Raw genomic sequence first — 17,034 nt, forward strand, 5'->3', positions numbered from 1 at the left:
AAAGGCAACAGTAGACCATTTGTTTTCTATTGCTGGTTATGAATAACTTATGATGTTGCGTGGCTGCAGTAATGGCCACATGATTTTGAAATTACGAAATTTTGACAATTAAATCTGTAGAAATTTCTGCCAAAACCTGCTGGGTTCCAAGATTTGTTCCTGAGTTTCTGGGATCATGGCCGTTAAGCAGATCAGGAGCCAGAAAGGCCGTTCTTGGGCTACCACTCGGGATCTTGTTGGAACAGGGAGGAAAGGGCCAGCTCCACCCCCATTCTGTGAGGCCCCGCATGTCTCATCACTGAGGGCCCAAACCTGACTGTCCAGTGGACTCTGGAGAATGGTGGCCACCAAGCCGCCAAGGGGGAGCAGGCAGAGGGACAGCACCCTTTCCCCTCTGGGATGGCCTGGTGACAGTAACATATTGCGGGGTCCAGATGCATTTCTGCCAAAAGCTGCTGGGTTTCAAGATTTGTTTCTGAGTCTCTGGGTAAAACAGTTAACTTTGGACTAGAAATACAGTGGAAAGACAAACATCATCTGGAGCTTAACATCTAGATCATTTGGTCCCCCGCACATTTAAGAAACAAGATGTAGTTTTCACTGAATTAAATGTTTTCTTAGACATTGTTGGGTTTTGCTAATCTTATGTTGACCAAACAGAGTCTTTCTTCCCCTGGCATGCTTCACTCATTAAGTCAGAAAATAGGGAAAGAACTATTTCTTCTTTCTCCATTTATTTAGTAATTTATTTGAGGTGCCAGGAATAGAATCCAAGGCCTCAGACATACAAGACAAATGTGCTACTACTAAGCCCTATCCCCAGTCACCCTTTATTTCTGCAATTTCTTGAATATCTTTTGCCTTAATTATTCGTTTCTTTTATTTGGGGCAGGATTTAGGGCTACACCAAATAGAATTTCTGACTCTGTATTCAGGTCACCCCTAGTAGTGCTTAGGGAACCATATGCAGTACCAAGGATCACATTCAAGGCAATCACCTTACCCCTAGTATTATGTCTCTAACCCTATTATTTGTTTCTTAATCTAGCAAACTAAGAAAGGAATGGTAGTAAACCAGATTGGCAGTTATTTTTCTTCAGTTGTTTGTTTTGGGGGGAGCAGAGGTAGTGCAAGGTGTGAGCCATATATCCAGTGGTGTTCAGAGGCTAGCTACTCTTGTCTCTATACTCAGGGGTCACTCTTAGCGGTACTCAAGAGACCATATGTGGTGCCAGGGATTGAACCAGGGTCAGCCACATGCAAGCCAAGTGCTGCACCTGCTTGACTTTCCCCTCCCAGTTCTTTGAAGTTGTTATTGAAGACTTCTTTGAAGTCTATTACATTGTTGCTGGTTAGACGTCTTCTGTCAGTCTAATTTTTATTCCTTTTTAAGGTAATTTTTCTTTAGCTAGTTTTAAGAGCTTGTTCTGGTAATCTTTGATGTGCTATAGTTTGCTGACCTATGTTTAGGTGTGGATTAGACTTAGTCATTCTGTTCAGAAATTACTGTGTTTCTCATGTCTCTTTATTTTATAAAACTTTGACTTATTATCTGTCTACAAAATATTTAGTTATTAATGTCTTTCCACATTCCTTTTTAGTCTCCTTTTGAAATTTATTTAGATTTTTGTTCTCCACAGCTTTTAATTACACTTTCTTGTTTCTCTTCTGTATTTCTCCTTAATGTAATATGGGTGATAATCATTTCTGCTCTCCATTTAATTAAAGAATCTCTTCATCTTTGTCTAATTTTTTTAGGTTTTTGGTACAGTTTTCAATCACTAAATATTCCTTTTGATTCTTTTACAAATGTCAATTTTTTTCAAACTATATCAATTTTTCATTATAATTTTTTTCTTTTTATTCTAATTACCTTCAGCATTTCTTTATGGTTTCTTTTTCTTGCTATTGTTTTGGGGAAACAGCAGATAGTGGTCAGAATGTATTCCTGGCTCTGTGCCCAAGGATGATTCCTAATAGTGCTCAGGGGAATATATTCAGTGCCAGTGATCAAACCAGGGTCAACAAGACAAGCTCCTTAACCCCTGTGCTATCTCTGTGGCCCTGTTTTCTTTTGTTGTTTGTGGGGTTTTTTTATGTGGATGCATGTGATTCATGACATTTTCTTTTTTATTTTGGGGCTACTCCCAGCTGTGCTGAGGGCTTACTCCTTGCCTGCACTCAGGGATTATTGTACATGGAAATGGGCAGCATATGAAGTGCTAAGAAATGAACCCAGGTTCTCTGTATGTAAGACAAGCTCCCTACCTGCTATATTATCTCTCCAGCCCTGGTAGCACTGTAGCACTGTCCTCCCGTTTATTGATTTGCTCGAGCAGGCACCGGTAACATCTCCACTATGAGACTTGTTACTGTTTTTGGCATATCGAATACACCACGGGGAGCTTGCCAGGCTCTGCTGTGCGGTCAGGATACTCTCGGTAGCTTGCCAGGCTCTCCGAGAGGGATGGGGGAATCGAACCCAGGTTGGCCACGTGCAAGGCAAATGCCCTACCTACTGTGCTATCACTCTGGCTCTGGTACTTGCTTATTACTTAGATACCATAATTTACAACAGTTTTAGTATTAATGTTTCAGGAATGCAGTCTTGCTGCACCACACCTGCCACTAAAATATCAATATCTGTCCACCACTGTCACAAGATCCTCTTTTATTATTCCCTACCCTCACTTAGCAAACTTAGTTCTATAGGCCAACTCTCAAGTCTATTATCATTGAACATTATTTGTTCCTTTGCTATGTTTCGTTATACTCCAAATTTGAATCCAATATTCAGTACTTGTTCTCCCATTGACTCACTTCAGCATTTTATCCCAGTCTCATCCAACTTGTGATGAACTGCAAGATTTTTTGTCTTTTCTTATAGCTGAGTACTATTTCACTATTTATTACAATTTCTTTATCTACTCATCTTTTTTTTGGACACTTGAGATGTTTCCAGGTCTAGGATACTCTGAATAGGTGAACATAGAAGTGCAAGTATCTTGAACTTGCAAGATTAATTTTCCAAGTTTTGTTTGTGTAATTAATGGTAAGCATACATTTATATCACCCATTAGATTTAGGGCTATGGAAATAGGACTAGGAATGAAGAGTGCCACAAAATATAACATTTTTTATTAATATAGGAGTTTTGCTCTTTATTCAGCCATTGATTAAGCTGATTAAATTGGGCATAAGCCCGGCAAGCTACTGAGAATATCTTGCCCGCATAGCAAAGCCTGGCAAGCTACCCATGATGTATTCAATATGCCAAAACACAGTAACAAGTCTCACAATGGAGACGGTTCTGGGCCCACTTGAGCAAATCGATAAACAATGGGAGGACAGTGCAATGCTAAGCTTCACATAATTTTTTTAAATTTTTAATTGAATATTCATGAGATAAACCATACAGCACCCATCCCTTCACAGGTGTACCCTTCCCACCACCAATATTCCTATTTCCCGACCACCATCCCCCAGCATTCCACCCCCAACCTCCCTCTATTGCAAAGCACTTTCCTTCTTGCTCTCTCTCACCTTTTCCTTTTGTGTGTTATGGTTTGCCATAGAGGTGCTAAGAGGTCATGGTGTTTGTTCAGGGCATTCAGTATTTTTATCAGGACAGTAAGGCTAGAGTAGCTTTTCAAATTGGGTGGCCATTTTGGGGTATGGATATGACTGCCAAGGTTTCTAGAAGTAAAGGGAGGTGGGGAGAGATAGCCCATCCCAACCCCAAGGAAGCGTGGAGATTTCAGTCACAAAACCCACATACCGAAATTTTGAGCAGATTATGTCTTGGTGAGATCCATCTGAAACGGTAGAGTTAGGCCAGGGGCATGGCGGCAATTTTGGATTGTGGGAGCAAGCAGCTGCCTCGGGCTCTGCTTGGGCAGGCACCAGGCTGACCCGCCCCCCTCCAATTTACTCTGGTCTGTCCAGCCTTGCACAGGTCCAATATTAACTGCGGCTTTTGATCTCTTTCGAGATTTATTTGTGGGTCTCTGAAATAAGGTCAATAAATGAGCTTGTATAGCTGAGCTGGAGGTGGTTTGTGGGTATAGCTACCACATACCTAACTTTTGGCCATTTAATATCTTGGTAAATTTGGTTCCAAATTGTTGGGGTCCAGCCAAAAGCACAGCGGCAATTTGGGGGTATCAGGAAGTCTGAAGATACCATCAGGCTGATGTACTCGCCTCACAGGTACAGCTTGACCTGCTGGTGGCACCATACCCCGTTATGACATTTTGTTTGTTTCTCTTGCAGTTCATTTAAGACCACCTCCTCCTTGAATATTAAATCTAAAATGTTAATAATTATGAAGAATATATGTTAATTTCATTAGCCCTAGCCAGTATGTGAAATCAAACAACAATAGCACCTTTATCATCTATTTTCAGTTCACAATTAACATGTAAAATTTAAGAAATTTTCTAAAAGTTTGAACTGTGTGTCTTCATAAATCTATACCAGTTCTGAAGTTTCCTTCTCAGGAGTTATAGTAACACAAAGTACTTATGACATTATACACCACTATTATTCTTATCATACATTTGGATCCTTAATTGTTTTCTCATATTTTCTTTCCCGACTTACTTTTGCTTCTTTTATATACCATTCAACCCACAATTATCTCCCTCCTCCATTTCCTTCCATCTTTTCTCCTGGAATAATCATTATTTCATTTTCTTCGGTCAGTGTATATATCCCCCATTCTTGGGATTATTTCAGTTCTGGAAATGGTCACTGTCACTGTCACTGTCACTCCCGTTGTTCATCGATTTGCTTCAGCAGGCCCATTAACGTCTCCATTGTGACACTTGTTACTGTGTTTGGCATATCGAATACGTCATGGGTAGCTTGCCAGGCTTTGCCATGCGGGCGAGATACTCTCGGTAGTTTGCCAGGCTCTCTGAGAGGAATGGAGGAATTGAACCTGAGTTGGCCAGGTCGGCCGCATGCAAGGCAAACACCCTACCCGCTGTGCTATCGTTCCAGCCCCTGGAGATGGTAATGGAAAATATTATTCAGTTCCAACTGAAGGTGTCTCAGCACCACATTTCTACCACATTTGGAAATGTGGTGCTGAGGCTCATGGAAGAATCTGAGTTAAAACTAACCATGTAAAGATATCTTGAATCATGAGAGCTGATGAGATTTTCAAAAAGAAAATTTAGAGGGGAACATCTAAGAGAGAACTCTGTGTATATTTAGAGTTAAAGGTAAAAAAAAAAAAAGGATCAAAGGGAAAGTGATCAAAGAGGTAGAAAGATAGCCAGGATGGTGCAATAATACAAAAGCAAAGAGAGATTAGAATTTCATGAAGGAAAGATTGATTTTTTTTTTTTGCTTTAGAAATATGAAGACTGAGTAGGGGGAAAAGTTGGTTCAGTGATGAAGTCAGGGCTGACCTTTGAAAGTGCAATGGAATGTCAGTTGCAAAAACTAAATCATGTGAATAAACAGAAAAGGAATAGGAAGAGATCTAACTCAATCTTTTACAAAGTGTAGAAGTTAAATAAAGAAATGAATGGGTAGAGGATAGAAGGAAAAATGAAGGGGGTTTTGTTTAATTTTTAATAGAGGAAAGGAGCATTGGCTAAATGCAAAGTATGGTTACTGAGGAAGTGGTGGGACCAGGAGATTGGACAGCTACTTGGACACACACCTGACCTAGATCATTCCCTGTACCACCTGGTCCCTGAAGTAGGTTCGCTCCCTGCACCGCTGGGTGAAGCCCTGGAAGCCCCTAAGAACTACTGAGTGTGGCCCTGGAGGTCCTGCAGGGTGGCACAGGTATCCCCAGCACCACAGAACCATATCAGCACTGCAGACCCAGTTGGCGAAGAATCACAGATTGGGTTCCCCGCGCTCTTGAATACTGACTGGGATGCTCCAACCCAAATAAATAAATAAGCAAGCAAGCGAAGGAAATAGCAATTAGCAGTAAATCAGTAACTGCTATTCTTTTTATTGATTTTTTTCACCCAAAATATATATTACACATTCTAACAAGTCTAAGACGTTGTACGGACTTGAGCATATAGAATATCCAATGGTGTTCCTCCAAATGCCATTCCTGCTCTCTCAGTACAGTCTCCTAATTGTTGTTTTCTGGCCTCTCTTTCCTTTGGACTCATTTCTAAGAACCTCTACCTTCTTGGTCTTTCTCTAATAATTTTTCTGCAGTATTCATACTCTTTAGACTTACTAATTAGGAAGTATCAGTAACATCCTGTGTTTTTTCTTGATTTTTTTTACTTGTATGATTTTCTTTACAAATTTGTTCATTCTTTTTTGAAGTTCAAGACATTGAATAAACTTTTCAAATGAATCAGAACTCATAGTACATGAACTTGAATTAGTTTTCAGTAGCATTTTTCTACTTTTCCTGTTTGATGATCAATTGTCTGCTGAGAAAATCCTTCCTTCTACAGATGGAAGGTGTGTGATGACTTGAAGTATCAGATATTTTATGGCCTGAATTAAATATAAATTGCATTGCTTGTAGTTTGGCATTATCCCAAAAATGTTAGTCTTAAGTATAGCACAAAGGTCCCACTTAATCTGTCCAGAGTAATAGCATAATGTCAAGCTTTCCCTCAGAGATCACTCACCCCAGTGAAAGATAGCATGTCATTGATACAAGCTATAAGCCCCTGGTTAAAAGTTCTTAGGACTCATTCTGTTTGTACTAAGTTAAAAAAAACTGAGAATATTGAAAAGAAAAAAGGGCCCTTTCTCTTCTAAATCTGAAAGGAAAGATTGAAAATATCTGGTAAAGAAATGCATTTTGTGGTGAAGAGTATAAGTGAGTGCATCCGTTCTGGCTGGAGAGTATTTGTAACCAGAGAGGAACTAACGAAGGAACTAACAGGAATTAATATTGGAATGTTAAAGGGGCATTCTCATTGGAAATTGTATATGAAGGCTGTTCTTAAACAACTATAACAATACTGGGCATTTGGAATATTTTTGTTGATTGTTTTTTGGACCACACCTGGCTGTGTTCAGGACTTACCTCTCTGTGCTCCGTGCTCAGAAATCACTCCTGAATAGTTTCAAGGGACCATATGTGATGCCAAGGATTGAATCCCAGTCAAACACATGCCAAGCCCTATTCACTATACTATTTCTCTGTGGCCTTAAAATTATTTATTTATTTATTAATTTAATTTGGTATTTTGGGCTACACCTGGCAGTGCTCCTAGGTCTGTACTCAGGAACCACTCCTGGTGAGGCTCAGGGAACCATATAGAGTGCCAGGGATAAAACCCCTGTCATCCTACTCACTGTACTGTCACTCTGGCAGAGCTCAGGACTTTTTCCTGACTCTGAGCTCAGGGATGACTGGCCTCTCTCTAATATTTCTCCATAATAATATTCCTGGAAGTAGGAGGTGAGGGGGTGGAAGAGGCATCCAGAGGACTATGCCATGCTGGAGATCGAACCCAGTTGGTGCCTTACTGGCTCTTCTATCTCATTGACTCCAGTCATAGTTAATAGGACTATTTTGGATAATCAAAATTAATTTAATATAAGAAAGATACTATTATTTTACTAGATGGCATATATAATGGATAATATGTCATTATGTATAATCATCATTGGAAAAGTTCTATTTAAATTTTACATGATTTCTGTTTCAAACAATACAAAGTTTAGTTACCTTCTATCAAAAAGTTTAGCCATATTAGTCAAGTTTTCTGGATCCTGCCTTTTTACCTAGACTCGTGAGTAAATACTGAGTACTTCTGTTAGCCACATAGCTCCACTGCTTCCTTCTACTATTTTACTAACTGTCTTTGCTGTCAACCTCTTCTATTAGATTCTGAGCTAAGTTTTGATCTTCATTATCTACCTCTCCTATTAGAGTCTGAAGGCACAGAAAAGAGCCTCTGTTCTAGTACATGTTAGTTGCTTATATATGTTTATTTAAATCAATAAATACTTTTAGGACCTCATAGTGCCCTGGTTCATTAATACACTGCATTCCACACTTCTCAATTACAATTCTGAAATGAATTAAATCTAAGTCCTCAAAATTCTGGTTAAAAAATACAGATCTGTAGGACTACAGGGTTTGGGGTTCAAAATACTTTATTTTAAAGAAAGCTTTCCAAGAGAATCTGTTTTGGGCCAGATGACTTTGCTATTCTTAATTTATGTCTTTCCCTGTTTGTTGTCAGTTTAATAGTTGTCTTCTCTTAATATCAGTGTGGCTATCTTTGGAGTTTCTTACTTACTTAAACTTTTCCATGGACAAAAGGATTTGGACCCCAAAATAATATAAATCAGTAAAAAGCATGAGTAATCTATTAAATATGTAAGTTTTAGTGCTTTTATTTTTGGTTTGGGGTTTGGTTTGATTATTTAGTCACCATTTCAGACATAAAATGTTTCATGATTGGGTTTCAGGCATACAGTCCCCTCACCAGTGTCCACTTCCTTGCACCTATGCCCCCTCTCCCACCTTTCCGATTACCTCCCACCCACCTATCTGCCTCTGTAAGAGGCGCTCTGTTTTTTATATAACTTTTTGACACTGGGATTTGCACTATTGTTTCATGCTGACACTTTGCTACCTTTCAGCTCCCCATCCTCTCCCCGTAGTTGAACACTTCCCTCAACCGTTGTTATAGTCTTTTTCTGTTCTATGCCCGTACCCCTCAAGTGGCATGCTTTCTATTGAAAGTCAGTTCTCATGTTCTTTGTTTCCATTGACTTTGGACATTTATTATTCTGCCATTATATTACTTTATATATCATATATGAGAATGTCATTCTGTGTCAGTCTCCTGACTAACTTTACTCAGCATATTTCCAGACTAAGAAGCAAATTGCATGATTTTACCTATTCTTATGGGTGTATTATAGTCCATTGTGTATATGTACCATAACTTCTTTATCTAGTCACCTTTTTGTGGACACTTGGGTTGTTTCCAGAATTGGGCTATTGGGTATAGTGCTGCAAGGAACATAGAGGTGTAAGTTTTTTGTCCATTGTGTTTTGAGACCCTTGGTGTATATTCCAAGAAGCATAATTGTTGAATCAAGTGGAAGCTCAATTCCTAATTTTTTGAGGAATGTCGTATTATTTTGCAGAAAGGCTGGGCCAGTTGACATTCCCATCAGCAGTGAAGGAGGGCCCTTTTTTCACTGCACCCATGCCAACACTGGTTGTTCTTGGCCTTTTTGACATGTGTCAATCTCCGAGCTGTAAAGTGATATCTCATTGTTGTTTTGATTTGCATTAGTCGGGCTGGAGCCATAGCACAGCGGGTAGGGCGTTTGCCTTGCACGTGGCTGACCTGGCCGACCCAGGTTCGATTCCTCCGCCCCGCTCAGAGAGCTGAGCAAGCTACCGAGAGTATCTCGCCCACACGCAAAGCCTGGCAAGCTACCTGTGATGTCTTTGATATGCCAAACAAGTAACAAGTGTCATATTAAAGACATTACTGGGCCCGCTTGAGCAAATCGATGAACAATGGGAGGACAGTGACAGTGACAGATGATTAGTGATGCAGAGCATTTTTTCATATGCTTTTTGCCCACTTGAGTATCTCCTAGGAGTCTCTGTTGTTCTCTTCTCCCCATTTTTTGATGAGGTTAGATTTTTTTGTATAGTTCTATCAAGACTTTATATATCTTGTATATTAACCCTATATCAGTTGAGTGATGGGCAAATAATTTCTCTAAGTCTGTGGAGTGTCTTTATATCTTGGTCACCACTTCCTTTGAGGTGCAAAAGATTCTTTTAAGCCATAGCAAGTGGTACCAAAAGAGGAGTGTATGTGAGAACCAGTTCTACTTTCTTGACATATTTTTTTTTTTTTTTGCTTTTTGGGTCACACCCGGCAATGCACAGGGGTTACTCCTGGTTCTGCACTCAGGAATCACCCCTGGCGGTGCTCAGGGGACCATATGGGATGCTGGGAATCGAACCCGGGTTGACTGCGTGCAAGGCAAACGCCCTACCTGCTGTGCTATTGCTCCAGCCCCCCATATTTTAATTTTAAGTGCAATGTTATTGTCACAGGTATATATATCACCCATTGTGTAGTCTCTATGTTACACATTATATTCTCATACTTTATTTACCTTATAGCTGGAAGTTTGTATCTTTTCACGAACTTCTCCCTTCCTCATAGCTACTAGAAACCACAATTTACTCTGTTTCTATGCTTGACTTGTTAGATTCCACAGAAAATGATACCACGCAATATATAATTCTTTCTCTTATTTCTCCCATCATAATATCTTCTTGGTTTACCCACAGTTTCACAAATGGCAGAATTTCCTTCTGTCTCGTGGCTGAATAGCAATCCTTTGCGTATGCAGTATGTAATCCTGTTAGTGCTTTTTTCATTTGTTTCTTCCTGCAATGACAGGCCTGTAGGTTTTTTCCCTACCTTGGCTATTAAGCATAATGCTTCAGTGATCATGGGAATGTAGATCATTTCTTTAATATCCCTTTTTCATTTTTTAAAATGCATACCAGAAGTTTTATTGCTGTGTCATATGGCAGTTTTATGTTTTTGCTGTTGTTTTGTTTTGGGGGGCATACATAACACGTGGTACTTGGGGTAACTTCCTGGCAGTCTTAAGGGAACTATGTAGTACCTAGGATTGAACCTAGACCTTTTTAATGCAGACCATGAGCTCCATCTCTTTGAGCTATTTCCTCAGCCCCTGCAATTTTATTTTTACTGGGTGAAGAAACCTCCATAATATTTTTATAATGTCTACATCATTTTACATTCCCGACAACAATGTATAGCATTTCTTTTTCTTCGCTGCCTTACCAACTCTTGTATCTCTTATCTTTTTGATAATAGAAATTTAAACAGATGTGCGGTGATGTTTCACTGAGGTTTTGACTTGCATTTGCCAGGTTACTAATAATATTGAGCACTTTTTCATGCATTTGTTGGCCTTCTCTGTCATTTGGAGAAATGTTTGTTCAAATTCTCTCCCCATTTTAATCATTATTCTTTGCCATTTGAATTGAGCAAATTCTTCATGTATTTTGGGTATTAGCCCCTTAGTTTATATGTGATTTGCAAATATTTTTCCTATTGTCAAGTCCACCTATTCATTTTGTTGATGATTTTTTTCTGTGTAGAAATCCTCTCACTTTATATAATCCAAGAATTTATTTTTTGTCCTGCTGTCATGCATGTTTATATAAAAAAGTTTCTTGAAGAATATAATGTAGTCTTGAGCCACCATAATGATATGGTCTTTAGTTGTATTCTAATAGTTATTTAATAGTGGCAGTAAATATTTATAGAGTTCAGAGCATGAAAAAGGGAGTTTAATTTGAGTAAGAAAATCATTAGAGATTTTTGAGAAGGGTGGTATGGTTTAACTTGCATTTAAAAAATGATCTCTCATGATTTTGTAGTAATAAGGAAAGATAAAGGTAATAGAGCAAGATTCTAGTAGGGATATCAGTTGGGAAATAGTTAAATCATTTCAAAGAGATGAACAAAATAGTAATAGTGAATAGTAATAGATAGCGCACCTAGGGGCATGATAGTTTTTGTTTGTTTGTTTGTTTGTTTTTGCTTTTTGGGTTACACCCTGAGATGCTGTGCTAAGGCATGGTAGTCTTTAATGAGATCAGGGCAGCCAGCAGCTACCTGAGCAGCCCTCCCCCTCCCCTCTCAGCCAGAAGATTCAGAGCACCTGGTCACACCAATTACTGGCCCTTGGTCCCATGATCAGGGCAAAAGTCAAGAGCCTACAGTGGCCTTGGTGGCCAGCAAGGTGAGCTCAGGACCCTCACCTACCCTGCTGGGTTTGGAAGCCTCCAGAGAGCCAATCACATTGGGACATTTCAGGAGGCCACCGGGCACGTGGTCCTGGGCAGACCTTGGCAGTAACTTTTGATTTGGGATTTTGAAAACCTTATGCCTCACCGGACTGGAGCAATAATACAGCAGGTAGGGTGTTTGCCTTGCAGGCGCTGACCTGGCTGACCCTGGTTTAGTCCTCCTCCCCTTTCAGAGCCCAGCAAGCTACCGAGAATATCACGCCCACATGGCAAAGCCTGGCAAGCTACCCATGACGTATTGGATATGCCAAACACAGTAACATGGAGTCTCACAATGGAAACCTTACTGGGCCCGCTCGAGCAAATCGATGAACAGTGGGAGGACAGTGGTACAGTACAGTGGTTCAAGTACATTAGACTGGAATAGGATGCTTGCCAGTTTTCTTAGTGGCTATAATAATTATCTTGATGGATTGATTTGTTAGGTTCATGACTACAAAGAAGGAACTCCAGAAGAGAAGACCTACTATATAGAATTATGGGATGTTGGCGGTTCTGTGGGCAGTGCCAGCAGTGTGAAAAGCACAAGAGCAGTATTCTACAACTCTGTAAATGGTAAAGCATTTTTCAAATTTCTACCCTATGTTAATGTCCTAAGGAGTACAGATCATCTGATGTGGAATGTATGTCATCCCAGATCAGTATGTAGTCTTGATTTAAGAGCTAATATGTTCACAACTCTTGTTTTACTTATTTGTTCATGCATTTATTCACTCGTTTAATTTATGGTATTGGGGATCAAACCAGGACCTCGTACATCACACCTTTTGTTTTAAATCTGCATATTACATTCCTATTTGTATGACGAGATTCTTACCATGTAATATAGAACAGTATTTCTCAATCTTTTTATGACTGTTTTCTTTTCTCAGTCATTTCTGTGTTTTCTTCACTTGTGACTTCCATCTACTCACTTTTACATGGTTTTCGCCTGTGGTAGGTAGCCTTTGCATATCTTGGGGTTTCAGATAGCCCTCAGCTGAGAAACACTGATTTAGAAGATCAAATGTCTGCCTTTTGTACATGTTCCTATTTAAGTTCTTTTCATAAATTAAATATTGAGAAATAAAATATATTTTGGTACCGGACCAAAAAAAAAATGAAATTTTTCAAAACAGTGTAACCTATTTCTTACCCAAGCTGAGGAAGTATAGAATATCCATAGTCTAAGTCAATGCCCCAGAAATAGAGATTTCTTTAATCTACCTGTTAGAGAAAGTACTACTTAATTATAAAGAGCTAAGGTGTTTTAGGGATGTGGAAAAGTCACCCTGCTGTAGATATTCAGATAACTGAAACAGATTATATTGAAATTGCATAATAGAGGATATAAGTGCAGTACATTGTTTGCATGCTCTTGGTCAAGGAAGTAAGTAACTACTGTCACCAATAATCTATTAATAGTATTTCTTTATCCTCTCTTTTTTAATTTACTTTGGAAAACTTTTTTCAATTTTTTAATGTTTTTTTCAATAGTGGAATGCAATTTTAACTTATCTCTGATATACCAAAATCCACGGCCTTCCACCCCTTCTCTCTTCAGTAGATACATAGCTGTTAACTGGATCTCATTTAAACTATGCACAGATCTCATTCAGTGTTATATTAACATTGCTATTATTCAATACTTTCTTAATTCCTTAGATTCTTCTTTCATTTTCTTCCCATATCATAAGGCAAATACCATAAAAAATAAAATGAGAGAGTAGAGGAGGTTCTTGCCCACATAGATTAGAATGTATGACGCATTGTGTTTTAAGTGAGACCTATGTTACATTTAGCTCAGAATTCTAAAAAAATTGTCACAATCTAATTAAAGGAGTAAAATATTTTTAAATGAAATAAAATGGTAACACTGATACATGACACTGCCATGAAAGGAAGTATATGCCAATGGTATATTTTAATAGAATTGTATAAATGAGAAGATAGTAAGATAAGATTAATATAGTACTGAATAACTTCTTAGAAAATAGGAAATTTAATGAAGCCTGGTTTAAAAGTAGAATTAAGTGATAAATTTTATAACAACAAAATTCTAAATAAATGTTAAAGATAAGAACCAGTCACATTATAGAAACTTTATGTAACTCTGAGTTACAAATTTAAGTGCTAAAGAAGAAATCCATATGAATTTGTATTTGTCCAATTATCTTTTTACAGATAAAACTCACATATATTTGTTTTTCTTAAAGATAATTTTTTTCTACCAAGAAAATTTTCTATGCTGTTTCTGAAACATTCCTCTTGATAGAATTTTATCCACCTGTAATTTATCCACCTGTCATCTGTAATTTCCTGTGAAACAGAGCATAAAATCACTCAATTAAAATGCACTCTTTTTGAGGGAGGAAGGGTTATGGCATACCCAGAAGTACTCAGACGCTACTCCCCTCTCAGTGCTCAGGATGACAGGTAATTTCCAGTGATCAATCATAGGCCTCCCACATGCAAATTATGAGCTCTAGTCCTTTGAGCCATCTCTTGGGCCACCAAATGAAATATTTACTCTTAGTAATCCCTTTTTTTCGCTTATTGTTGTACTCTCCTCCCCCTTGGATAAACCGGTCTGGGAATGCTTGAAGAAAACCCATGAAGTGCTCTAAGACTCTCAAATTAGAAAAGTATTGAAATTAGCGATCACCCAGAGTTTCTTCGTCTGAGTCTCACCATAGCTTATATTCAACAAAGCAAGAACTTTCTGCCCAGTTGAAAGAGAATAAAGAAAAGGATTGATTTAAGGCCTACTTACAAAATCCACAAATCCTTAGAAAGAAATAAGGAGGATGGGCGGGAGGAAGCAGTTATCTAATAACTTACCTAGGCCTTTACAATTCATTTCCCAGCTCAGGATCTCACTCAGTAGTTTTGTGATCTGTATTCCTAGGAATTACAAGAAAATATACACCTCTAAAGTGAGATTTTAATATGCTGTCCTCCTCCTGTCTTTGGCTGTCAGATTACCTGTGTTAAAATTCTGCCTACCCACTCTTGCCACTTCTATTCAATATAGTACTGGAAGTAGTTGCCATAGCACTTAGGTAAGGAAAATCAAGGGCATTCAAATACAAAAAAAAAAAAAGTCAAGCTTTCACTATTTGCAGATGACATGATACTATACTTAGAAAACCATCAAGACTCTACAAACAAGCTCCTAGAAACATAGGTTTGTAAAGTGGCAGGCTACAAAATCAATAACCAAAAGTCCCTGGCTTCCCTATATACAAATTATGAAAGAGAAGATAGAGATACTTAAAAATAAATCTTGTTCACAATTGTGCCTTAGAAAATCAGTTGGGAAAGAAAGAAAGAAGGAAGGAAGGAAGGAAGGAAGGAAAGAAAGAAAGAAAGAAAGAAAGAAAGAAAGAAAGAAAGAAAGAAAATCAGTTGTGCCTCAGAATCAGCTGAACTAAAGAATTGAAGGACCTATACAAGGAAAAGTATACAAAACACTACTTCAGGAAGTAAAGAGCACATGAGGAAATGGAGGTGCATTCCCTGCTCATGAATCGGAAGGATTCAACATTGTCAAAATGGCAATACTTCCGAAAGCGTTGTACAGATTTAATATCCCTATAAGAATACTCATGACATCTTTCAAAGAAATAGATCAAACACTCCTGAAATTCATATGGAACAATAGACTCCCATGAATAGGTAAAGCAATCCTTGGGAAAAAGAAGATAGGAAGCATCACATTCCCCAATTTCCAACTGTTCTACAAAGCAGTAATAATGAAAACACTGTGGTCTTTGTATAGAGACAGACCCACTGACCAATGAGAGTTGAATATAAAAAACAGACCCTTAAATATATGATCACGTAATCTTTGACAGTGGAGCAAGAAATGTGAAGTGGAGCAAGGAAATCCTCTTCAACAAATGATGCTGGGAAAACTGGACAATTACGTGTAAAAAAAAAAAATGAACTCAGACCTCTGTCTAATGCCAGGCACGAAAGTCAGACCAAAATGAATTAAAAACCTCAATATCAGACCCATAAGGTACATGGAGGAAAACGTAGGCAGAACCCTCCATGACATTGAAACTAAAGGCATCTAAAAAGAGGAAATATCACTGACCAAGCAAATGGAAGCAAAGATAAATGGAACTACATTAAGCTAAGAAGTTTCTGCATATCAAAAGACACAGTGACCAAAATACAGAGATAGCCCATGGAATGGGAAAAATTATTTATCCAATACCCATCAGATAAGGGGTTAATATCTAAGATACATAAAGGCACTGGTAGAACTTTATAAGGAAAAACCTCCAATCCCATCAAAAAATGAGGAGACGAACAAAAACTTCAAAGAAAAAATACAGATTATCAAATGATGCTCTACATTGCTAATCATCAGGGAGATGCACATGAAAACAGCAATGAGATACTACTTTACACCACAGAGACTGGCACCCATCAAAGAGAATAAGAACTACCAGTGCTGGTGCAGATATGGGGGGGAAAGGGACTCTCATTCATTGTTGGTAGGAATGCCCACTAGTCCAGCCTTTTTTAGGAAGCAATATGGGCACTCTTTAAAATGCTAGAAATTGAGTTTCCATATGACCCAGTAATACCACTTCTGGTAGTACTTCCCTTGGGGTGCAAAAACACAGTAGAAATTACATCTGCACTTGTTTGTTTATTGCAGCACTATTCACAATGCCAGAATCTGGAAGCAACCCAAGTGCCTGAGAACAGACAGCTGGTTAAATAAACTATGGTACATCTACACAATGGAATATTATAGAGTTGTTAGAAAAAAATGAAGTCATGAAATTCACATGAGAGTATCGTGGGTGGGAGATGTGTGCTGAAAGTGTATAAAGGACCAAACATGTTGACCTCTGAGTATCTGTATTGTAAACCATAATCCCCAAAATGGGAGGAGAAAGGGAGAGAGAGGAAAAGTGCGAGAGAGAAAGGAGGGGGGGAAGTGCCACAGAGAGAGAGAGAGAGAGAGAGAGAGAGAGAGAGTGCCTGCCACAGAGGCAAGCTAGGTTGGGGGAGGGGGTAGTGGCAGGAGAATTATGGGGGACAGTGGTGGGAAATGTACACTGATGGAGGGATGGGTGTTGGAACATTGTATGACTGAAACCCGATCACAGAAGCCTTGTATCTCACAGTTTATTTCACAGTGATTCAATTAAAAAATAAATAAATTTAAACAAATAAATAGATAAAAT

At 38.6% G+C, this 17,034-nt stretch overlaps 1 protein-coding gene across 1 annotated transcript in view; it reads left to right on the plus strand.

Moving 5' to 3' along the window:
- The window catches only part of RABL3 (RAB, member of RAS oncogene family like 3), a 43,731-nt gene that overhangs the window by 8,220 nt on the left and 18,477 nt on the right, over window positions 1-17,034 (plus strand). Inside the window, exon 3 of the mRNA XM_056109341.1 lies at window positions 12,271-12,400. Within this exon, the coding sequence (XP_055965316.1) occupies window positions 12,271-12,400 (130 nt within the window). The remainder of the gene's footprint in view (window positions 1-12,270; window positions 12,401-17,034) is intronic.

Source organism: Sorex fumeus, unplaced genomic scaffold (assembly GCF_029834395.1).
Source record: "Sorex fumeus unplaced genomic scaffold, SorFum_2.1 ptg000265l, whole genome shotgun sequence".
NCBI classification, from domain to species: Eukaryota; Metazoa; Chordata; class Mammalia; order Eulipotyphla; family Soricidae; genus Sorex; species Sorex fumeus.